Source organism: Anopheles coustani, chromosome X (assembly GCF_943734705.1).
Source record: "Anopheles coustani chromosome X, idAnoCousDA_361_x.2, whole genome shotgun sequence".
Classification (NCBI taxonomy): domain Eukaryota; kingdom Metazoa; phylum Arthropoda; class Insecta; order Diptera; family Culicidae; genus Anopheles; species Anopheles coustani.
In genome coordinates this window covers 4120368-4145905 of record NC_071290.1, presented here as the reverse complement: position 1 = coordinate 4145905, position 25538 = coordinate 4120368, and the positions used below count along the sequence as shown (strand labels likewise).

At 46.8% G+C, this 25538-nt stretch overlaps 3 protein-coding genes across 4 annotated transcripts; 2 read left to right on the top strand and 1 right to left on the bottom strand.

The window, feature by feature from the left end:
* Window positions 1-2242: 2242 nt before the first annotated feature.
* On the bottom strand, window positions 2243-5505 carry LOC131269807 (gamma-aminobutyric acid receptor subunit beta-like). Its single transcript, XM_058272335.1, has 9 exons — window positions 5379-5505; window positions 5077-5302; window positions 4906-5009; window positions 4767-4834; window positions 4326-4692; window positions 4150-4265; window positions 3567-3954; window positions 3299-3511; window positions 2243-3107 (listed from the first exon to the last, which is right to left on the bottom strand). The coding sequence occupies exons 2-9, from the start codon at window positions 5136-5138 to the stop codon at window positions 2935-2937; spliced, it is 1491 nt and encodes a 496-aa protein (XP_058128318.1). The 5' UTR covers window positions 5139-5302; window positions 5379-5505; the 3' UTR covers window positions 2243-2934.
* Window positions 5506-13761: 8256 nt separating this feature from the next.
* LOC131268873 (gamma-aminobutyric acid receptor subunit alpha-6) lies at window positions 13762-17557 on the top strand. The gene is made up of 7 exons (XM_058271162.1): window positions 13762-13766; window positions 14483-14641; window positions 14714-15294; window positions 15372-15439; window positions 15512-16264; window positions 16859-17195; window positions 17403-17557. Exons 1-7 carry the CDS (start codon window positions 13762-13764, stop codon window positions 17555-17557), a joined length of 2058 nt encoding a protein of 685 aa, XP_058127145.1.
* Window positions 17558-19214: 1657 nt separating this feature from the next.
* Window positions 19215-24979, top strand: LOC131269808 (trypsin-1-like). 2 transcript variants are annotated; one of them, XM_058272337.1, is made up of 3 exons: window positions 19215-19995; window positions 23092-23724; window positions 23812-24979. In XM_058272337.1, exons 1-3 carry the CDS (start codon window positions 19869-19871, stop codon window positions 24138-24140), a joined length of 1089 nt encoding a protein of 362 aa, XP_058128320.1. In that variant the 5' UTR covers window positions 19215-19868; the 3' UTR covers window positions 24141-24979. The 2 variants fall into 2 exon arrangements, with proteins under 2 accessions (XP_058128320.1, XP_058128321.1); XM_058272338.1 differs by lacking the exon at window positions 19215-19995 and adding an exon at window positions 21933-22240.
* The last annotated feature ends 559 nt before the right edge of the window (window positions 24980-25538 follow it).

The following is a 25538-nucleotide window of genomic DNA, read 5'->3' as shown; positions in this document are numbered from 1 at the left end:
TATGTAAAGTACGTGAACGGTGAGACGGCAAGGAAAGATGTTAATGAAAAGTATGGAATAGTCTTATTCTTTGAAAAAGTAAACGAACGAAAGGAATTGCATGGAAATGATTTTCGCAGAACGAGACAATGGAAGAGAAAAGTAAGAAAATAATATGAAAGAGGAAGGACAGGAAGGACCGATTAAAATAGGGAAAGAGGGCTTGGAACGATTAAAAGAGAGAAGAAGAGAGTATCTATATCATAAGTTTGATCGTGAATTATGAAATTTGATAACCTCGAAGAGGCCATGCAAAACGAAACGACATAGAAAATAAAAGTCAACAAAGAAACTAAAAGTAAAAACAAAAAAAAAAGGTCAGTGAGTCTAACTCGCAAGATTCAGATGATATTTATATTTTTAAAGAAAACTAACAAAAAGTAAATAGTACTGCGTTTATTAGGAACAAGAAAGGAGAAACAAGAGAGAGAGAGCGAGAAAGAGAGAAACCCAACTTTAAATACAAGAAAGCCTGAGCAGGTGGAAATGATGAAAGTTCTCACATCAATGTATATTAGGAATTTAAACAAAAAACAAACCAGCAGACAAACAACAAACAAACAAACAAACAAACAAACAAACAAAAAAACAAACAAACTAACTAACTAACAAACAAACAAAAAGAAAATGAGCATACAAGGAAACATCACACACGACTCCAGCAAGTTCATGCAACGGTATCTTACCCATCGTATATGGCATTTTGGATGAGTTGCTTTCCATCGGAAAATCGTGATAAATTGAAATGTAGTTGGCTAGTAGTTTTAACTATCGCAGCTGCATGATCAGGTTAAAACGAAATGTACATCGATGGAAAGAAGTTGTGAGCAGATATTCTGAAGAGCAAAGCTTACGCTTGACAGCAAAATATATTTTCTTTCCGTTTTCAAGTTTGCGTAGCTGATGTGTTGCTTTTTGTTGTAGGGTGATCCGTTTTTTGTGATTAAGGAGGAGGAAGGCGGTACGAAGCGGGAAGGAAAATAAGTAAATGATTTACGTAAATGAGGACATTTTATTGCCTATGCCTGTTGTGTAGCAAGAAAGTTTTAAGGAAACATATTAGAGCGCAATTGTTGAAAACATATACAAACAACAAACCGGCCAACAGAAAGTACACCCACTCCGACAGTTTGTCGATGTGCAAAGAAATAAGTTGTGAGACGAGTCGTCAAACCTATGTAGGGAACGTAAGTTACCGAAATCTGTAAAAACGGTGAGGAAAAATAGACAAACAGGCTGGGCAAATTGTTATGAGCGAATGAGGGTTTCTTTCGACCACAGTACAGGGAAAGGTAGTGATTCGAAGGTTTGTGTTAAGTGATCCAAGCACTTTTCTTATCTGTTGCATGACGTTTTCAAGTCGCACAAGGATGTATCAACATTTTATTGCTTTCCTCGATTTTCTTGACTGAACGGCAGCTAATAGGAGAACGGGGCAAGGGGGGAATCCAATGGTTTTCCAAACTTTTAGTAATCGTGCTACTTTGATTGAGTGCTAAGGACTCAATACACCTGGAGGGAAACCAACTCACAGTCAAACATACATACATACACAAAGCCATACACGTACAGCAGAGAGAACCCACACTACACACTTACACACACGGATCTAATTAGTTATGTAAGCATTCCAAATCATACTATCTATGCGAATATTCAGACCACAGAAATTACTTAGCTAATTGGATGGAACTGCAAACAAGGAACAAATCGAACACGACAAAAATGGCAAAAACCGAGAAAAAAGGGGGAGGGCTAGGGAAATGCATTACAAAACTGTACAACAAACTTCTGATCGGAAACGGCGTCGTTCTCTAAGGCGTGCAAAGGAAGGAGACAAACAGAAAAACCGCCTATCGAGAGAACGATCGAACAGGGGCAAACTACAAATCGCACGCGGTGGAGGAGGAGGAGGAGGAACAGAGTGGCAGCCGGGCAGGCGTACCGAAGGTGAAAAGGGCAGTGATAAGGCAAGTGAAGAAAAAGGAAACCAATGAAAACTGAATAACATTATAATGATAAAAAGAAAAATTAAATATTAATAAATGTATTTTAAATGTTAAATAAATTATCTTCCGAGTTTCTTTTCCGCTTTATTGCTGAAAGCTCGCGTACGTCGCGGCTGTTACAATGGATGGGGGGGGGAGGGGGGGGGGGGGGGGGGAGAATGCTTGCAGCTAGTATTCGGATCGAGGAAAGTGTCACGAAGCCGACCGCCGTGGCTTAAGCATCGTCTTTTTGACATACCTTAGTTTTATTTGTCTGGAAAAAAATATGACTTCATCATCTTTGATTATCTTTGATTATCTTTACAAATTTGTTAAGCCTTACTTGGTTTTTGCTTTTATTATTTGTTTTGGTTTCTTCTCGTGTGTGTGTGTGACTTTTTTCGGGGTTGCTTGTTGCCTTTATTTTTTTTCTTTTTGCAGAATTCCCGGAATTGAGGGGGGAAGCCCTCGCTACCGCTTCCAATAACTACCATTTGAAGAAGAGTAATTTTTTAAGGGGTTCGTTTTTTCAATCGTAGTCCTGTTTTTTCGCTAATTCGAGCTGTAACAAACTGGTACAGGGTGGGAGGGAGTGGGGTGAAAAGGACTAACATGCGGCGTGGGGTTTAGTGTCATTGGTATTTTTTGTGTGTTCGAGTGTGTGTGAAATGTATGTTTGCGTGTGCGATTGAAAAAGAAGTAGAAGGTGGGAGTAGAGAGATGGTGCGTCTCTTGTCCTTTTATTCCTCCATTTCGTACGCCGTGTCGATGTCTCAGTAGTTCTACCACAAACGTCTGGCTGCTGAAAGGTCGCTACGGGTCATGTTCCAAATGTTGAGGGAGGAAGTTCCTACGTTAGCTGCATATTACGCTACCGAGAGAGATTACGCCTTTAGTTGACTGAAGGTCACTCGAGCACGTAGAAGATCCAGTAGCCGGCGTTAAAGGCAGCGAAGCTGACGGGAAAGATGACCCGCGAGTACTTGTCGATCACGTTGACGTCCTTGATCTTCGGGATGGACGCCTTGATCACGGAGGCGCCCCGTTTGATCGCGTGCAGCATCTTCGGCCGACACTGACCTGCAAAGGACAACCAGAAGGAAGGAGAAGTTGACAGTCGTACCGTGAGGTGGTTCTGTGTACTAACTAGTGTTGGGATGGGAGCGAAAGGAGTGAACACTTTTGGGAGGTAGCTAGCTCCTTTTAGAGAGCAAAATATGCCCGCTCCGTTCCTCAAAAAGAGCTGATTTTCAAAACAACTGAGTACTAACCTCTAGTGCTGCGGTATCGCAAACCACTCCGGGTGCTGGAGCCGTACGAGCGGGCGATTCGAAAGCTGGGCGGAAACTTGGCCGAGTCCACACTGTCGGAGGTGGTGATGGTGTTCGCGTAGTGCCGGTTGCGAAGCGATGCGATCGGGCTCAAACGTATGTCCTGCAGCTCGATGATGTCATCGGATGAGCAGGACGCCTTCTCCGTTTTGCCTAGAACCGAAATCGTTAACCAGAATTCGGGCGCTCAGTGATTTGTGACACTTACCGAACACCTTCCGCTCGGCTTCCTTGGTCTTTTTGCTCTTCTTCTTGGCCCGGGCACCCCAGTAGGTGTAGTTGACGGCGGCGTACTCCAGCAGCGCGGCGAACACGAACACGAAGCACATCACCAGGTAGATGTCGATCGCCTTGACGTAGGAGATGCGCGGCAGCGAGCTCCGCACGCCGGTGCTGATGGTCGTCATCGTCAGCACGGTGGTGATGCCGAGGGCGACGCGGGCCGAGGTCGCCTCGTGGTTAATCCAGAAGGACACCCACGACAGCATCACGATCAGTATGCTTGGTAGATATGTCTGAAACACAAAGTAGCCGATATTCCGCTGGAGCTTGAACGAGAGCGACAGCCGCTGGTAAATACCGGTAGCCAGCTTTTCCTAACCCGTTTCAAAAACAAGAACCCCAAGAGAGAGAGAGAGAGAGTAGAGAATAAGGCAGAAGTGCAGTTAGTTAGATGTTAGATGTTAGATGTTAGATCAAATCATCCTTATGATAGTTCAGTCTGATTCAAGTCCCTATAAAGAGTTGTTATTCTCATAACTATTGAGCTATTGAACTTCCCATTCAAGTACCTTGCGATCGTTGGTCTCGTACCCGATGATGGTGAACTGGGGTAGTTCCGCTTCCTCGACGCCACGGATAGGAGTAGACTTCCAGTACATCACCACGTCGGAGACTGTGTAGCCATCTGCAACAAATACCAAAAGGGATCAGCTGTCAGTTATGGCCGGAGTGTGGGCAAACTTACAGCTCTCGATCTCGACGGTACAGTTTTGCGAGTCGAGCGGGTAGTAGTGCAGGTCCATCATGCAGGCGAGCGTGGTGGTGAAGCGCATCCCGTACGTGACCGCACCGTCGCCGGCGAGCCGCACCAGCTTGTTTCGCTCGGTGACGTCGTGCAGGAAGCTGTTCTTGTCGTTGGCGAAGAACGTATCCGGTACCCAGATCTTCTCGGCGAAGTCCCCCGACAGCGTGATGACGTCGTTCGCACCGTCGTCCTCGATCATGATCTCGCCCGTCTGCTCGTTCGGATTGTCGCTCCACAGGGCGAACGCATTGAACGCTAGCCGCTCGTCCTTCCAATACTGGTTGAGGTACATGGTGATCGTGTAATCCTACGTAGGTGGTACAATCGTCAAGGAATTCTGTAACGCCTGGGTAACATTGCAAGGAACTATGGAGGACTCACCATGTTTACTTCCGATATCGCATCGAAGCTCGCTATCGTAAGGTCCATCCCCACGTGCAATGGCTCACCTTGGGAATATGAGTTGCATACCCGAGTATGTAAGATCCGTTCTGAGCTCTCTATCCCTTCCGCTACTTACCTCCAAAGTTCGGCCGTAAACGAATGTCGTAGCCCTCCAGTATGCGCGATATTGTCTGTGTCACATTTTCCAGCCTGCCAGCCGCCATCGACTTCTGGTGAACGCTGTAGGCATAGAACAACGTATAATGATGATACCTGCCGGAGATATACTTGTGGAAACAAGTCTCACCTGCGCAACGCATGATTCTGCTGTACCGAGTTCAAAAGGAATAGAACCGCAAATTGCCACATGTTGATAAACTATCATGAATGGGACGCTCCGGACCCGGGGTCTGCAGCAGGTTTCCTGAGGTGAGATCACGCTCGCTCTCTCCCTCTATCTCTCTCTTTCTCTTTCTCTTTCCGGTGGATCTTTTCGACTTCGGAATGATTTGTAAACTCAGGTGTGACCCAATCTAGCTTGAAATAGAATGCGGTTACTGAACCGTACCTATTCGCGTGTCCGAGGATACAATCTCCTGGTACTCGTACCTCTTAGTGCAACATCCGTGGTGCTATCCGTACGACTCGCTGTTCCATTCTAGAGCATCGCCTCCATATTGATGTCCAGATGTACCTCTCTAGTTAAACCATCCTACCAGACTAATCAACCGCTCATCCGTTTAGTTGACATCATTTAGGATCTTTCAACTCACAACTTGTGTGCATGGAAAGAAGGGTACATATTACGTGGCTCTAGCGAGTGTATGGTCCACCAAACTTACTTGCTGCACGTTCCAAATTATTCACCCTTACAAAACAACCATCAAGTGGTGGTTTACTTTTACTCAATCTCTGATTGACATTGCGACTCCTTCTTGACAGACGGTACTTCAGGTCAGGTCGACGCGCTAAGGTTTATTAGAGGATAGAATGCAGGCTCTAGCCATTAGTGACCGGTTTTGTAAAGTAAAAGACATATGAAATCAACAGGTACACCACCGAAAATGCAATTTTGGGAATCCCCACGGAATGAGGCAGGTGAAGAATTTCCACCGGGTCGTAAATTTTCCGCAGAAAGTGACCCTCCGAGACGGTTCCTCTTCGGAGGCAAGGGCACACCAAAACTAAGCTTAATTGAAGCGTGGAAATGAACAAACGGGTTTGTCAGATCGCACCACCGTGGAGTACAAGTCGGTCGATGTAACGGGGTTTGTTGTTACGGTTGATTGATGGCATTACATAATTTAATCACCAGCAAGGATTATGTAAACATTAAACTTTTTCCATAGAATTGATGGTGGAGGAGCCGCTTCGGGAAAAAAACGGTAAGGCCAGCCTCAAGGAAACATGGTCCCCTCGGGACAGGCAGGCTCACCATTCCTATTTCAACAACACATTCACCATCCTCTGGAATGGCCTGGCCAATATCTGCTTCTCAGCTTCGTGTGTGACAGCACGCTTCGACATGTTTGTTGGTTCCCGAACAAATTTCCTTGTACAGTAAATAAGTTAGCAGCCGATTGTGAGTGTGGAAAAAGAGAATCTAGGCACGGATTAACCTATCAGCAGTTGAGTCGAGGAATGTCATTTCACTTTCAGTCCCCTTTTCTCCCTTTCCCCCTGACCAAGGGTGTCTTGGAATCGAGGAGGGAGAAATTGGACGGAATCGTTCGATAGTTCAATGGTTCAAAATACTAGATTAACCGTACAGAAACCGAACCACTGCCAACGCAACACACGTACTCACACTCCCTCACTCGCGTACACAGTGGAAGTGTGTCGAGAGGATGGGCCTTGGAAGCAAGAGGGAGCTGGTGCGCGGGGGGGAGGTGAGGGAAGAAGGACTGACACACACCACAGAAGCGTCCACAAGGAAGAACAACCAGCAGCAGCAGCAGGCGCTCGCAGCGCGTAACGCTACGGGCGAAAAAAGGGCGCACACGGATGTCGGGTCGATATACCTCGTCGCAGCTACCTGACGTGACTGAATTGTTACACTAAAATGAACACTTCAGTGGCCACCGAGCCACGGCGATATGTCGCTGCTGCTGGATGCTTCCGTTCAGCATCCGTGCGACGCGTGCAGCTGCTAGCCGTCGCGGTCGGTCGTGTGATAACAGCGTCGCACGAGTGTGTGCTGTATTGGGGCCCAGCGCAACGGTGACAGGGGCCCTGAGATAAAAGGAAACTGGCCGATGCTGCGTCAGATGCTGCGCGCGGACTTGGGCCTTGCGGTGGCGGTGCTCGCCGGGAGCGTGTGTAAAGCGCACGACCGACACGAACTACCCGCCGCCTTTTCCGGGGGGGGCTGCCTACAGGGGGGGAAAATTCGCTTTCCCCCAAAAAAAGGGAGCCACCGGAGAAAGCGGAGATCCTCTCCCGAGAGATGGAGAAAGCAGGAACCAGAGAGCAATTTAGTATCAGCAGTCGACAGATGCGTTCGTGTACCAATCTCGTGCTGGAAAGAGATGCGTGAGGCTGCGACTTGACGTACAACAGCCGAACAGATGAGCGTAACGCTCCACCGCTCATCCGCACGGTAGGACCGTGGCAGGATGGACCACAAAACTTCAAACTGCCGAATGAGCTATAATATGCTTTGATGTTTTTTACCTTAGCCGGGCAAAAGCGCTGGTTTTGAATTCTTCCAACAACCAAAACACTAGATGGAATGTACACAACGTAATATGGCTGTGTCATGCATTCTGAGTCATAGAAAATGTAAAAGTGGAACTAAAGTACACTGTAACATTTTCTAAAACATACGTAATTATCTAAATTTAGGTGTTTTGTTTTGTTGTTGTTTATTAGGTCCATCGGACATTGTTTGTCTACATGAACACTGACATTAGAGTTAAAAATTCTAAAGCCATTCCATTCAACTTATGTGATGTTTATGAAGCTTTATTATAACGATTGGTTTATGAAAGTAAAATTAAAAGGTGTACGAATTTCCATACGTCATAGGGAAACATTCCAACACTGTGCAGTAAATGCTTACTGTGCACGAAGACCTGCCCACGAGGCTCGTGCTCGCATGCGCCGGAATTTCGTTCACGAGAGAAGGAAGCGATCGGTTGCCGCCGAAAAGAGTTATCAGAAAATATGTCGTACCTTTGTTGTGTGAAATACTTTGGAAACGTAAGCTGGAGACGAACAAAATGGATAAATAAAATATAGCACCGTGTCATGCCTCAAGCGATGATGTGCCTTTCCGCTGGTGGCTTCCTTTTAGCAACATATTACACATTCTTCTCCCGGGTGAACAGACCCGCATGCAGCTTCCGATGGCACAATGGGCGCCTGCCGGGATGAAAGTCAAAACTAAGAAGTAAACGGATCAAATGTTCTTAGGCTTATCTTTGCCCGATGACATTTAGTAAAAGCTCGAAAATGGTTAGAAATATATGAATTCCTCGTTTTCCTTCTTTTTTTCACGTTACCTCACCCTAGTAGTCAGCTACTAGGCGCCTCCATCGTGATAACATTTTCGGGAACGGCCAGACCTTATTGTACGTTAATGTAGTTGGTACAACTATGGCCTTACACCGATTTAGCTTTATCATACATGGAATTTTTATAAATTTAAAAGCTAAGAATAATAAATTTTTCTTATTATCTTTATATAACCTACCCTTATAAAGTACAACAACATGTCGGGAATACCTCCAGTGTACTAACGATGTTATACCAATGAAAGCGTTCGCAATGTGAAGAAGACTTTTGTCCCTACAGATTCGTCTTAAATGCCCGTTATGAAGAAGGAGGTAGATGCCAATATTCCCTTCAATCATTGGCAATGGAACGGATGTGTATGTTGAAAACTCGTTACTTTAGTTTCCAAACCGCTTACTAGGCTATGGCTGGTGAAAGAGAAAGTGTAAATGTGTTTTGTTCGTTGTCTCTGTGGCACTAACACATACACACACACACACATACCTTCTTACGACTCTTTGGAAACAAAGACGAGTGCTATCGTCAGCCGATCGACAAATGAAGACTGTGTTAGCTCCTCCAAATGGTTTTCTACTTCGCTCGTCTTTGTCTCTTGAAGTCGCACTTTTCAATAAATGTGTCGTTCTGCCGTCACCAGTAGCACATCTTATTACATCCCCATGTGGCGAGTCATGCCAGTCGTCGGATGTTTTTTCACGACAAACACGGTACTGACAATTCAATCCACTGTGGTTCAGTTGTGCTACGCCATTTTTAACGAAGCGATATCACCGTCGATTTTTTGCAATTCATTATTCATTCGAACGGGGTTAAATGAAATCATCATAATGCTGTTTTTAACCCTTTTTAGCCCCCGGCGTAAATCTGACAGACGTAGAAAGAGAGATAGAGAGATCTCATGAAATGATCGTTGGGACCATTGAACCCAGACCATGAACCATCTTCTGCAGAAAATTTAAATCTACAAGCAAGGAATTGGAAAGTTCAGTCTTTCGAGCCGCACAACTTCCGTCACGCAAAAGTCATGTACTTGGGTTGCATTTTTAATTGCATTTTTTTTTCGGACAGCATTTTCAGCTACATTTGCAAGTCCTGACGTGTCTGGCGCTGCGTTTGTGTTGAGAAAACGAAACCGGAGCATCAGGCTTCCTTTAATCCCAAGAGAAAAACGACGGTTTACCGTTGTTCCGGAGGTTTTTCACTTTTCATTCCTTTCTCCAAATGGATGGAAGCCGAAGCGTTAGAGCGTTTACGCTACGCCATTCAGCGACAATGAAGTGCCGCAAATGAATGCGGTTGCCAAACGAGGACGCTTTGTAGCACGCGTGAAATGTCCATCCACGCCACACACACACACACACACACTGTGCTGTCGCACTTCAAATGGAAATGATCTGTCAATTGATGCACCGGTACGGCTCCTGAGCTGTAACGAATGAACACAAACCGCCTAGCCGAGAACAAACAAATCTAGATCACAGACCGCACCAGAACGAGAATGCGAGTTTTAGTGCGACTAACGCAATTGTTCTCCTTCCTGCAGTACGTTGATTACATATTTTATACGGTTTTCTTGTTTTTTGTTGTTTATGCTTTTTGTTTTATTTTCATTTTTACTTTAAAAAATGAATCTTTTGTTTTAATCGCATTTGGGGGTTTCGTTTTTGGGCATTTTGCTCATGTTTTTGAAAATTTGTGTTTGTGGCAACTAATTTCAACTTTGCAACTTCACATAACAAACTGCCTAATAAGGACTAATCAACTTGTACTTTCATTCTTGTGTGTAGAATGTAATATTTACTAGAAGATAAACCATTGATCATTGATTTGAATAAATATTTGTTTTCCATTATGTTTCTTCAAATGCTGTTCCACTTTATGGAACGATGGTCGTTTCTCATATTATTTTTGTTGCTGAATATTGTCAGGTCGGTTATATTTTCGTACGTGGATAGCTTTAAGATATATTTAACTTATTGATATTGTATATAACGTTAGTAATGAGTTCTTCGCTGTACAGAATTTAGTTCCTATCCTGCATGTGTCTGTTTAGTAAGCGATTATTTTTAAAAGGATTCAAGCCTCCTTTCACATTATGTTAAACTTTTTGACGTAGGTGCAAACTTACGCCTCGATTAGAAAACTGTAAACAGTTGAAAGGCGAAACGAAGGTCAATGTTTTTGAGTTGGATGAAGTTTTCTTTTTCTGTATCTCCTACTGAAATAATCCATCCTATAATATTCTCCTGCCGGTTTGTGTCGTTCGGGTTTCGGAAGCCGCAAACAGGAAGTTCATGTACTTCAACACCCTTTCCCGCATTTCTAGGGGTTACTTTGAGTGAAATAAAACAATACCATTACACAACTAGCTGAGGGTAAAAGGGTTGGTGAGCAAGGAGGGTATTCGGTTATCCAATTTGCATGCCATTGCGAGACATTGCAGCGATGCATGGGATGCTTTTTCCACCGAGACGTTTTTTTCTTCCCATAATTGAATGCACAAAATTGTAAACGCAGCAGTTTTGCGTCCCCGATTTTTGGATCCAATCAGCCCTCGGGCTTCCACTGCCCTTCTATGTCCCCATTTTCCCGCACCTGCTCCCCTTTCCTTTTGGGGGATCCTCTTCGTTTTTGCTCGTCTCGCTCCTTCGAGTGTTTCGAGAGTTCGAAAGCTGTATCGCTGTGGACGTTTTGAATGATTTCCGTTCGTTTTGTGTGTGGAGGAAAATGATTTAATGTATCACATTGTGCCTGGCCACTCCCTTCTCTGTTTCAACCCCTTTCCTCAAAGCCGCCACCCCGATGCGCTTGATCCTTTTGAGCAGAATTTATAATGGCTGCGGTTGGTATTGCAACAGCCGCTTGGGAGGTGGGGGGAGAGGCCAGTGGGTGCTTTCTTCAGTGACTCGGGGAAATGTGGCGCAGGAAATTTGAAGAATCAAAAGAAGGGAGGTAACAAAAAAAAAGCAACCTGAAGCAAACAACATCCCAATGTCGTTGTAAAGCGGGATAACAAAACGGCAAAAGGAACGGGGAGGCAATCGGGGAATCGCCACTAGCCGAAAAAATGCGCCGACAGCAGCCGGGTTGGGGTGGGGGGGGGGGGGGGGGTGGGGCGTCGCTAGAGCGAGGAGGAAAGCACAACAACACGCGAGCGAAATACCAACCGAAGAACCGGGCGTGCAGCAATGAATGGGAGAAGATAGGAAAATCCTCTTATGCTAACGCTGGCTGATAGAACACGAGGCTGCAGCCAGCTACTTGCTGTGTGTGTGTGTGTGTGCACTTCGTGTACTTGTTGGAGCGATTGTTTGTGTGCTCGACCGGCCGACATAAAGTGTTGCTGGCGTGGCACGGGAAAATAGATCACAGAAGACACGCCGGGCGGAGAAATTCCTCGTGGAGAAGAAAACGTCCAACCCACCCACCCTCACACACATACACCTGCCGGTGGCACAGGACACACATCACCGTTTGGCAGCCCCAAGCCCAGCGAAGGCAGGCACAGTTTAAAATTTGCCCGTCGTGAACGCACGTGTCGCGGATCTCTCGGTTGGTCCTCAGGGTTCGGTGGGATTTACATGAATCTACATTTTCCCTGACCGCTCCCGCATCCCCACCGGCCGCCGGTTTGGTAATTGCTTCCCGTTAACCCCTTTCTTGCAGCAGTCATTAGGCCTACCATGCCACAGTAGGCGTTGTGCCGCTCGCCAGCAGGCCCGTCGGCCAGGAACCGTCGATCAACCGTCGAACAACCGCCACTCTACAACCCTTTTTGACCACCATTCTTCGTGACTCTTCGTTTGAAGTCGATTTGAAGATTTCGCAAAAGTCACTAAGTAAGCTTTCACCATAACGGCGTGTGATGTAACCGAATTTGCTTATTTTCAAACGCACTCGACAAACTGTCTCTTGCAGGATGGGTTGGACTGGCCCTCCATGCCACTGCCTTCTGCTCGCCACCGTTGCATTGCTGGGGTACGTATATAATATTCACCAACCGCTAGAAAGTGTAAGTGATTGTAAGTCGTCGCTCAACCGATCAAAGTTTTTTTTGTTTAAATGACCCGCAGTGATTCGTTGTCAAGTGTTCAGCTTTGATCGTCAGCGTTGGGCGAGAGTTGTTGTAAAACAGTGTGAAACAATCAACATTTGTTCATAGAAATTCCACGAAGAAAGTTGCTTTCGTAACGGAAGCCTGACAAAGCGATAATATAACAGTTCGGTTTTAGTTTTGTTTAGTTTCATAAAGCGGAAATTTAATACTAGGAACAAACGAGGTGAAAGTGTTACTCTTTTTACCCAAGTTAACATACCTGAGCTTCTTATTTTTGTAGACCATTGCCCTATTAGGATATTACAACTTAATCTCAGTAAAAATTGCACTGTTTACATTCTCAACAACGCCCTACCAATTGTGGTCATAATATACAGTAAAGTGTAAGTGAAGTTAATTTATCATAGTTCTACTATGCTAAATATATGCTCTAAGATTAGAGCAAAGTGGATAATTTAATCGTTTGATTCAGTTAGTATTTGATTCGGGTGATAAGTTTACAAAATATAAAAGCAGAACGAAATAACATATCCTTTATTGTTTTAAATTGCGGGTCGTCCAAAGTGTTTTACAATATTAAAGTTGACTACGTACACAAATTAGTATTTTCTTAGTCATTTGATAGGTTTTCAAAGCAGCAAAGAATACGATGAAATAACATATCGTTTTTAAACTAAAATTCTTACAAGAAAAACTTGTATGTAAGATCTGTTCAAACTTTCAAAACTTGATTGCATAAACTGCGCATTATTACATTCCCGCCACGGAAATCAAGGTAAAGTTTAAAAGTTTAAAGTGGTAAAGTTTACTCAACTGTAAAAATAAATTAAATATCACCGCTTAGGTAAGAACACAAGTTAACATTTCATTTGTTTGATTTAGTAACTATTTTAACCGATTAGTAAGTTTGCAAGACAAAAAAGCAAAATGGGACGTAATCCCCATGGTTTTCCAAGCACTTACTTAAAGACAGATTAGCCAGATAAGGGGGAAATCATGGGGATTTCATCGAATGAGGTTGTAAATGGACTTTCTAACGTTCCGTAAAACAAGGGTGGCTTTTGTGGTCTTTTCGTTAAAAAAAAGAAGTCGCCTCAAATGGAAATGTGAACTATAAAACCTGGTCCCAACGCTGGTTCAACCCCTAGAGGCATTTTTATCGATTTTGATTCCATCTCCAGTCAACCTTCTCCTCTCCTTCTGCACCCCATTTGCCCTTACCCATGCAGCGTTGGATTTCCGCATTTTCCCTTCCCATCGTACTCCGTTACGGCATGCTCTTGCAACATTTGCTCAGTGCCCGCTGACCTTACACCCTTCCTATCCCCTACCCCCACCCCCAACAGCACCCACCAGCTCGCTTCATCCCTCGCCGTCACCGGTTGGGACGTGGCAGCGCATCCCGCAAGCAAACGCGTGATGAAGTGAGAGTATTCTCAAGTATTCTCGGTTAAACGGTTTAACTGGTCTAATTACATTTAAGTGGTCCCTTTAAGTGTAGTGCAGTTGAGACGGCAATTAGCTTTACGGACAATTTTTTTCTATGTTCTTTCTTTTTGTTTCCTTTCGTCGCATCGGGCGTCCTTTCATGCATTTTTGTTTTTTGTTTTTTTTTTTCGTTCGCCTCGAAGTAAAAGTGAGTGGTTGCGGGAGGATTTGCACCACTTCGGAAATGCCTCCTCTTCCGCCCCCGATGGCGAACAAAAAGAATATCGAAAACAAGGATGCGAACAAATGCCCGCGAGCCGTGCAGCTTGGGAGAAGGGAAGGAGAAAAGGGTTTCGCACAAAATGGCGCACGGTTGCATAAGAGGGCGAACGTGTGAGCGTTGCAATCAACTATGAATTGAGCACAATTTGCCCGAGGTGCTAACTTCCCTAGGCGCCATGTTTTTGTCGTCGGCAACACCTGAATTGTTGTGTTCCTGACCGGTGTGCAATTTGCGCCTGGTAAATATCACCGCAAGATCAGCCCCTAATGGGATAATGGCGAAGGGCGAAGCCATTCCCTCTGCTGTCACCACTATTCCCCCGTCTGGCTGTGTATAGGAGCGTCAAATTCCTAACGGGGGTGCCATTAAAAGTGCCAGAGAATGGAAAACATTAATTGCATCTCGATCTCGACTCGACTTCTCCTCTAGAGTTGTGGCCCGCGAGACGGACTCCACTGACGCTGGGGAGGTGAAATCCGTGCACCCGCACGATGCCCTACAGCGGGGAATAGTGCTGTCCACGAACGCCACCATCCATGGCGAAGGAGGTTTGAGCAAGAGATACCGCTTTTTCTACATCGTTCCGAGGTAGAGCTAGGTTTCAGATGATTTTGTCGCTGGGACTGTTGTTTGGTGCTAATCCTGTCACATGCCTTCCAGCCTAGGTTTGCTGAAGGGTACGTCCCCGAGGGGCCACGGCACCACGACACCACGCGTCGTGCCGAGCAATCGGATGGTGTTGAACACCTCCTCCGACAGCGTACTGCTGCTAGGACCGACGTTCGTCGCCTTGGGCGACGGTACGATGCAAAGGCTGAGCGATTCCGGCGAGCGCCACCTGTCGGTGGAGATGCGCAAGTTGCGTCACTTTCCGCTGGCAGGCATGAAGCACCCGGAAGGTATCGGAGCACCATCCGGCGAGGAGCAACGTGCGGAGCCACTTCCCACCGTCCAGAATTACCGTCCACGGTCACTCGAAGCGCCCAGTGCGTACAAATCGAACCGCTACTACATCTACACCAATCCGGTGCGACCAAGAGTTCGGGATCTGGATGGGGGAGAACCGCAGCAGGATGAGGCAGCAGGAGACACACCGCCTAGGGCAGCCAACGGCACCGAGAGCACGGGTCGGGTGAAGCGGCGCAGTGCCGTGGACGATATGCTGAGCAAGAACATCACCATCATCCTCGAGAACTTGCTGAAACGCTACGAGAACTCGCAGATACCAACACACGGCCAAGGTAGACAGCACGCCGCTACGTCCCTGATAGTTTCTTTGTTGTACAAGTAACGCCTTCTGATGGTTTTTGTGTTCCAGGAGTACCCACTGTCGTCCAGACAAACATTCTAATACGCAGCATGGGACCAGTCTCCGAGTTGGACATGGTAGGTTTCATAAGAGTCGGTTACAGAACTACCCCGCACTCCCGTCATGGTTGTACACTCACCCTCCTATAGGACTACTCCATGGACTGCTACTTCCGGCAGTACTGGCGCGACAAGCGGCTAAGCTTCCACGGTCCAATCAAGAGTCTCTCGTTGAGCATCAAAATGCTGGAGCGTATCTGGCGTCCGGACACCTACTTCTACAATGGTAAGCACTCGCACGTACACACGATCACGGTCCCGAACAAGCTGCTCCGGCTCAGCCAGGACGGGGAGATCCTGTACTCGATGCGGCTAACGATCAAGGCGTCCTGCCTGATGGAGCTGCGCAGCTTCCCAATGGACAGGCAGTCGTGCCCGCTCGTCCTCGGCAGCTACGCCTACTCGCGCCAGCAGCTCGTCTACCAGTGGAAGGACGAGGACTCGGTGAACTTCGTCCCGGGCATGGCGCTCAGTCAGTTCGATCTGATCAGCTTCGGCCAGATGAACTACACCTTCATCCGGCGCGAGGGTGAGTTCACCGTGCTGCACGTCTCGTTCAACCTGCAGCGCCACACCGGCTACTTCCTCATCCAGGTGTACGTACCGTGCATCCTGATCGTGGTGCTGTCGTGGGTATCGTTCTGGATTCACCGGGAGGCAACGAGTGACCGGGTCGGGCTTGGCATCACCACCGTGCTGACGCTCTCGACCATCAGCCTCGACTCGCGCACGGATCTCCCGAAGGTGCGCTACGCCACCGCACTCGATTGGTTTCTGCTGATGAGCTTCTTCTACTGCATCGCTACCCTACTGGAGTTTGCCGGTGTGCATTACTTCACGAAGGTACGAGCGATGACTACTGATGAAAATAACGACTCTTTTCAGAGATTTGATGTGGTTTAACTCGCGAACTGTTTAATTTACAGTACTTATAGTAATTCGATTCCCAAAAGAATCAGTGAGTGAGTCAATTTACCGTTAGTCGCCACACCGATTTGAATCCCAAGGAAGGATTCGAATCCGGAGTAGAGATTCAAATCTCAATGAGGTAATCAAGGATTCGAACCTTAATCAGGTATTCGAATCCTTTAAAGGTAAATATACTTGAGGAAAAGTGTGTGATATGTTTGCATCTGATTAGGATTCCAATCTCTGTTTAGGATGCGATTCCTTGTTTCGGAATCAATCCTCTGTGGTGTTTAGTAGCTCTTTTTCACATCCTTGGAATTCGACTCATTCCTTGGGATTCGAATCATTGTGACGTTAAGGATTCAAAACAAAAGGGAGTTACAGGAAACCTATCTTGAAGATCGAACTCTACTCACTCACTCATTCTGACTCAGTACGCACATCACTAGCGATGAGTGACGATGAGTCGTGGTAACTTCCGCCCTAAAATCAACCCCTCTCCCCCTTCTACTCTGCTCGCCGTCGCAGGTTGGCAGCGGCGAGATTCCCCTCGACGAGGACGAATGGGAGGACATGGAGGGCGTGGAGGAGATCCGGGACCTGCCGACACTGCAGCAGCATCTGGCGGTGGCGTCCGCCCACGACTCGCCCCGCCTCCTGGCCGCCCGGCGCCGCAGCTCGCTGATCTGCCCGATCTACAACGATCCGACGCACATGTTCAAGGCGACCTCGTCGCATCTGTCAACGATGGAACGCACCACGCAGACCGAGCCGCCGAAGGAGCCGACCTGGAAGCAGGTTTGGCTGTGCTTTCTCGGCGACGATCAGTTCCGCCGCCGGCGTCAACGCGAGGCGTCCGCCAGAGGTACAGTTTTGCCCGCAAAAGTTTCCCCCCGCAGGCACGTGAGCCGTCGACAAAATGGCCGCCGTACCGTGAACTATTCACGCGAGCGGGATGAAAGTGTTTCCTTTGGTTAATTTTTAAAAATCGCCACCGGCGTTTCTCATGCCAGATTTGTTGCTTCATTTCATCCACCTGACTTCTGATTTTTCCATCCATTTCCCCGAACAGGTGGCGGTAACCGGCACGTGAACAGCGTCTCGCTCATCGACCAGGCCGCGAGAATTTTGTTTCCCACGTCGTTCACGTTTTTCAATATACTCTACTGGCTGGTGTACTACACCTACCAGGCAGACTTTACCTGGAGCCCGCTGAAGGAGGTGTAAGGCGTCCCTCACAACCACGCCCCTTCGCTGCTTTGGAAGTGCCCCACATTTTCATCGTTTTTAAACACGTTGTCAACGAATATCCTGCTCGCTACCAGCCCCTGCAGCTTGCAGAACCAGCATTCTCCCCATACATACATACCAGAACATGACTTGGTATGCCCGGGAAAGGGGGGCGAGGGGTGGGGGAGTGATGTTTAGGTTTCCTGGCATTCTTAGATGTTCCACGTGACGTTTGCCGCCTTGCAAGTGAATCAACGACGGAGCAGGAAGAGGTTAAAACACATTGCGAGGAAGACCGTACACGTGAGCACGGGGCTACAAAGGCACAATGTATTTTTTAACCACCTCCACCCCCTCCCCCACCCCCCTCCCCACTAACCTAGATGTAGTTACACCACAGTCTCGCCGTAGACTGGCCGGTCCGAACGGCGTCCGCTTGCCACCCGGTTCGTTCCGGGAATGGAATGCAAAATATCCTTCGCTTTACATCTGGAAACTGGCGCAAAGTGCAAACGCTGCATCACACCGAGACGAAGTTTCCTCGCAAGACAATTGATAAGAAAAAACAGGTTTCCCAAACCAACTAACGGTTTCCCCGAAATGCCGCAACACGTTCAGGTTAGCGACGAACTTTTAAAAGGTAAAATCAAAATGAAAAGAAAATATTGTACAACCTTTTCGAAACTAGAATCGTGGGACAGCGCAACAGCATAGAAGTTTGTTCTTGATTAGTATTGTTAATGGATAATAAATATGGAATATGGTTACGAAAAAATAAGCAAACGAACATCGAAATGGTTGTCGCTGTTATTTAAACTTCAGTATTTAAAAAAACCTGCACAATAAAAACAAGAAAAATCCAGCACAAACAAAAGGAGAACGTACATGTTAAAAGTATACTACTTTTGTCAGTGTATCTGCGTCAAAATTGATACAACGAACATCTTTTTAATGTAGGCCAGGATCGACTTTTTGGAACTCTTAGTTCTAAAACATCTTCTAAAACATCTTGTGAACGGTTTAATGATAAAAATTATAATATTTTTTCTTACCACTTTTTTTTTGTAACTTTACTATTTAGAAAGATGATACTCCATTAAAAAGGGTACTTTGTATGAAGCACTAAAATTTTACTACGGGCTGGATTTGGCCCGCGGGCAGGACTTTGCCGACCCCTGCTCTATAGGGTCAAACTTGTAGGGGAGTTTGGTACCCTAGTGATACGCAAATTCGAGCGCACCCACGATAGGCCGCCCAAATCCGAATCGAGATGTTTCAAATAGTACTTACGATTCATTTGGGTAGTAGTCAAGTCCCAAAGATTCCCCGGATGGTTAGGTTACGTTCGATTGGTGGGATCATGTGAACAGAATTACGATCGACCGGTTGTATTGCGCGGTCCGAGGCGCCATAATCCGATTACATTCCGAAGTCACGTCCGGGTCGCGAATGGGTTTTTTTTTTTAAAGATTCGTTTGTCTCAATGCTTCTATAATCGCGAAAATAACAGCCAAAGACCTGTCAAGGACAGCGAAGGCGGCGCGGCGAACGCGAAACACCAGCTACCAGCATCAGTGTACGAGGGAACACGCTCACCTGCCATATGGATGGTCGATGGTGTTTGTGCTACAATGGCGATCGGAGATCGTATCAATTTTACTGTCATATGATGAAATCGAAAGAGAAGAAACTTGTAAAAACGTCAACATTTACTTTTTCGACCATGCCTTTAGCCGAGCCGTTTGAGCAGGCTTTCGTTATCTCTCTTACGCTCACAGCATCGCTCAACCGAATCAATGATTATGAATGCTGTATAGCACGGGCTAGGCAAGGAATGGCGATCGATGAACCAGCTTCGCAGTCAGCCAAGCGGCAGCGTTAGTATAGTTCGGCGGGCTGCAGTGTTGCGTTGTGTCTTGTATCAGTCCGGTTACGCGGTGATAATCGGTTCCCGAGCACCTCAAACACCACTACTGCTGCGGTAGCGGATTACGGCGTTCTGACTTCCGACACGTTGTGGCGGATGCGTTCAAACGAGCCTCGATGAATCTAGTTTTGAACGAGCCAGCGAGACGTTCATCATTATCACACAGCCAGTGAAGCCTGCCCGTGTGTATCCGTAAATGAGGTGCAGTGCAGAGCGCGTACACGCAACTCGACCGACGGTGATAGGCGTAGGTAGTTGAACACTTGAAGACACGCTGGTCTGCACGATCGCCCCGTGCCATCTGTTGAGATAGAACGGTCACAGGCAAAGGCACCGTACGATACCAAACCGACGGTCATCTCCAGCATCTTCACCGGAGCCATGCGTCTTCGCGGGGCCAATCCTTTCCAGTCTTGGCTGGTGACGGTGCTGCTGCTCGGCGTAACGGTGATCGCGATGCCCTCCGACGGTCCATGGACCATCTACAGGAACAGAACGGAGATCTACGGTAAGTGTGTATTGGTTCGCACCGCACCAGACGCCGAATGTATACCAATCAACCAAGCATCTTGAAACGCGAATTAAATTGACTGCGTGCCCATCTCGATCTCGCCGAGTCCCCGCTCGTCAGTTTCTTACCGACCACAATCAACTTCACACCAATGGGAAGGAGGGAGGGAGAGGGGTTTGAGGATGCTAATCACGCCAAGGTTGACTCAGGCCACCAGAGACGTTCATCGTACATCGGCGTTTTGGGGTGGTGCGTTGTAAACAATCATGTTTGTCGGTGGCCGTGCTTTACCCCAAAACGACCAAGATTCGAGATTGTGTGGATTTGGCCGATTAACCTGAAGCGTACTTCAACACGGAATTTCACAGGCGTCATCGCTGCGGTACTGGCCAAGGGTTGTTAATGGTTTTCCCCCAGCGAATGCACCACAACAACTAAGCCAGATCCAAGGCGTGATAGTGCATGTACTGATCATAATCATCGATCATCGGAAAGGGAAACGGCTCGCAAATGCTAATGAGCCTGTTTTAAGGTAGCAGTGTTAATTATTAAACCGGTAAACCTGTAGCAATTTATTTGTAAGTGTAATGCTAGCTGATCGCTTAGCTAGGCCACCAGTTGGAATAGATGAAGAACTAGCTTTCGAACGAGCATCAAAGATGTTTGTCGCTTCACGACGCAAATCTTCTTGTTTGGAAAAATCTCAGCTGATGCTCGGCACACACAGAATCCGAGGCTCACTCAAAGCGTTTGTGAGGGTGTATGACGATATTTGGTGGAATCGTTTATTTGACGATCGCTTAATCTGCCATCTAGCGCTCATTGTCGATAAACCGAACCCGATTTCGTTTGCGTCGAAATAAATAATCGTTCAAGTTAGAGCAAACGATCGTTTTCTCACCAAGGCCAATTTCGAGATCCTAGGGCCATGAAAATTGGAGATCGTTTAGTTTGAACCATCGTGAAATCGTTTAATCTGTATCCGATTCCATCTATTGTTTAAATGCTTCAATAACTCGATACAGTCATCAATACGGTCACCGTACGTTCTATTCTATTTGATGATTCCAGAACGCGCCCATACGGCCACACTTTCATCCACTGGATTGTGTCGAGCTTCAGCTTCCCCAAACGCACACACACTGCCATTAGAAGATGAGCCCGAATAGGCAGAAGCGACCGCGGAAATCGCTGGCCGCGCTTTTTCACTGGAGTGGATGGGGAAGGCCGACTCAAACCGGCCAGCGTGCAGAAGAGATAATGAATGCATCTCGCTCGTCATTAGCGTTGTCCGCGAAGGTGAACAGGTTTGGGCGCATAGGCGTCACGGTGTCCACGGGCTTTGTGTTCCATCGCGGAAGCACACGCTGATGGTGCTCTCCGGAGCCACCGGAACGCCAGTTGGACCATGTTCTGTGAGACGCAAAAATGCATATTTATTTGAAGAATTTTGGCACACTCGCCGTCGTCGTCAAGCCGAAGAACGTTCTCGTCGGACTGTTGGAATGCGAAGCTAATGATGATCTCACGCTGCAGCGAGGTTGAGAAACGAGGCGTAGAATATTGTATCCACCTGGTCGCGAACGGGAACCACACGATGGTGGTATGGGTACGGGCAGGTGTGATGCACGATTTTGTATGAATTCTTTAAAAACCGGAAATTTCTTGGCAAGCAGGATGTCATTCTGCCCCGCTGGACAGCCGTGCGTTTGGTGGAGAACCGGGAGGCTGCCGTTTCTCGTCCGTAGCTAGCGCGAGCTCATTCGCGCACACGGTCGCTCGAACGAGATGACCGCATGTGTGTCCCAGAGCCCGCGGGTACCGACTTGACGACTCGGACATTCGGTACACCCCTGCCGGTGCCGTACGCACACACAGCGCTTGTAGTGGCAGTGATCGGCGATCAGTCTCCCGGTGTGCTGGTGATGATCGCGCGCAAGATCCACCACGGTCGTGTACAGGTTTCCCGCGGTTGTGTTGTGCCGGCGCCTATTTGGCCAGAATTGGCTACCGCACCAAGACGACGGTACTGGCGGCGCGATAACGTCGCAGTAGTAGCACGGTAGCTGCCGCCGCCTGTTCGCATATGTGCCCCGACCGAGTAACGTTTGGAGATCGATGTCGCTGCTGAAGTTGCTGCCGTTTGCGTTTGTCCTGTGGCTCGGCGCTGCCACGCTGCCGGCAACCGCACGCACCCTCAATAGAGATTTCGCCTTCCCCGACAGTCCCATTGCTGTCTACGGTTAGTCATCTGTTCCCCAGAGAACTAACGTCGGGCGTAATTATTTTGGGCAAGTGTGTGTATGTGTATGTGACAGAGTATATTTGAGGACATACAGATGAGAAGCCTGTGTCCTTGGCAGGATGGGCGAACGCTTCGTTTGCTGTCGTTTCTATACGTTCTGCAATCAGAGCAGATTTTCGAATAGAATGCAGTGGAGATCGCGAATGCACATCGTTTAATCGTTTTCTGGAAAGACAGGCTTTTTAAAGACATTCTTCAAGAAGTGCGGGAAACCAGTCTTTGGCGATACACACCAGTAGCATATGATATGGTGAAAAGCATTATACATATATTTAAAAAAATCATTCTACTGCCTGTGCATGGACAGTAAGCCTAAGCACAGCGTATAAACTTATCGCAAACTTCGTAGAACGCTGTTAATTGGTACGACCTTTCTAATCAATTAAACTGCGAAGAGTTTTCAACATAACTGCAAATCAGTTATAAATAGTGCCGGGACACATGAGGCCCCCGGAGGGGTGCTTTGATGGTGAAGAACAAGTTTTTCAAACATGTAGAATGTCCTGTGTTGTAGAACACGGTAGCAAGGGCCGATGATTCTCGGAAGCGTTCACATCTGAGTGCCAAGATTAATTGCTTTTCAATAAGTAGACAGGTGTCATTACATCCATCGTCGATCGTATCTATAATTCAAACGCACACTTTTCTGTTGTAGTTGTGTCAATAGTGGCCCAGACTGCAGGAAACAAAAAAGGAATATATGGAGCAGTAATTTAACAGGGGAACATGTCCACCGGATAGAGGAATATTTGACATTGTACTTTTCATATCTCACCCATTACCAATAGAGGGCGACGAGTGTGAATTGACGAAATCACCACTGCGGACCGGGATCTGCAGGAAGGCAACGGAGTGCCCACAGAGTGCGGGACCCAATGCTGTGCACTGCGAGTTCAGCGTGCGCGATGCGGTTGTCTGCTGTCCGACGACGGGCGGAACAGGAGTTAGCACCAACCGGTTTACCAGCATCGCCAAGCAGGAGTGTGATGTGCTCCTGAGCCGATCGAGCAACCTTTCTGACCATCTGTCCGGCGTCCGAAAGGAGGTGGCCCTCGGTGAGTTCCCGTTTATGGCGAGCATTAAATTCGAGGGTGACGATGTCGGTGATATCGGATGCGGGGCGGCCCTCATCTCGAAGCGGTTCCTGCTGACGGCAGCGCACTGTTTCAACACCTTCAAGCCCGCCAGCGTGACGCTCGGCGCAATTCTAAAGGACGACGTGGAAGCAACCGAGTACCGGGTGAAGCAGGTGCACATACACGAGAACTACAAGCGCCGCCAGAACGATCTGGCACTGATCGAGTTGACTACCGATGTCGCGGACGATTCGCACATCGGTCCGATCTGTCTCAACAACGGAATGCTGGACATCGATTCGTCGGTCAACCTCACCGTGATGGGCTGGGGTATAGATGGAAACGGTAAATCTATCGCGTGGCCCACACCCACCTTGCCTTTGAATCAGCAAAAGATTGATCATTCACCCTTTTCCACTCGCCCGTTTGTAGGTGCCAGGACGAACAGGCTGTACAAGGGGATCGTGAAAAAGGTCAGTGAGAGTCAGTGCAAGGAGAAGTACAACGAAGCCCGGCTGACGATTCAGCTGAACGAGAAAATGTTGTGCGCACTCGGCGAAAAGTCTGCAATCAACAACGAGTTCACGGATACGTGCGAGGGCGATTCGGGCGGTCCGATGATCATGACCGTGCGGGGGAAATTCTACCTCGTCGGAGTGATCTCATTCGGCACGAGCTGTGGCGGCCCCATCCCCGGTATCTACACGCAGGTTTCACAGCATATCGACTGGATAGAGCGGAAGGTCTGGGGTGGCCAATAGTCAGAGAAAGTGCCCATTTTTCGCTTATTCTTTAGAAACACGATAACTATACAATTTAGATAGATTACCGGTATCGCTAGATCTTAGAAGAATTTTGAAGCGTGTCCGGTAGTAAAAATTCGAAGTGAGTGGTACACAGATCTGGTAGGAAAGCCATGGTTACCAGAATGGATTCTTTTCCATTCAGCCAGCACACTGCAACCGACTTTCAAGGTTTGTGACGATATTCGTGTATGCTATTAAATGTATAGCTTATACGTTTCAATGTAATGCGATACAGTCATATACGGTCACTATATGTTCGTTTTTGAAGTAACCTTTATGATAAGATACGATGATCATAGCTTTTAAGAATACGTTTAGGTGCATCTTTCTTTCGCTTCTCTAAACTGTATACCTAGTTTCTAAGCTATGTTTTTCAGGTGTGCTAATATTACAAAGGTACTGGAGGAATACTATATTACCAGTACTTTCGATAGCTTGTGCCACAATTTACTCACATTTGAATGAGATTCTTCAACTTGGTTGTATGATATGTTAAAGTTCATATCATACTTATTTTTCCACTGACCACTGACCACTATCGCCTACATTGATATTATGTGTGGTCTTGTGCCAGCAATTTACCTGCTCTGGTAAATATGGTAGGCAAGCCTTATCATTCCATTCAATACCGTAAAATATCGTTGGAATATTCGCTGACGTATTGTGGATAAGTCAACGGACAATCTTTTCATTTTAGCTTTCAAGCGACATGTAAATTTTTGAAATAAAAATATATCTTAAGTTTGTCACAATAAATAAACTTACTATGCATTGATTCTATCAGTGTTAATAGATGGCCCCTTGTATTAAATAAATAAAATATCTCAATAAAACGAAACATTTCGTGCATCGGCTACGTATTCAAACTGCGATGAGTTTTACAACTAACTGCAAGTTATGCATCGAGATGGCATTGGAAACACATGGAGAAGTGTTTGGGGGTTGAAGAACAAGTTTTTGAACGTCTCTATCCTTGTTAGAGAACACGTCAGCAACGTATGGTTCTCTGAAGCGATCACATCAAAAATAATCGCTTTTCCGTAAGCTTATTGCATATATATTACATCTATTCCGTCGCATACATAATTCAAATGCACACGGACGTTGTACCAGTAGTGTCCTAGTGTGAGAAGGGGGAATAAATTTATAGAGCAAGAATTTAATAGTACACATTACCTATAGAATGGAGGAGTATTTTACTTTATACTTTTCATATCTACCCATAACTAACAGAGTCAGTCGTCTGCTGTCCAATAACAGGTGGAAAAGAAGTTAATACTTACCGGTTCACGAGTATCGTCAAGCAGGAGTGAGACGGGTTCCTGAGCCGATCGAGGAATCTGACTGACCATC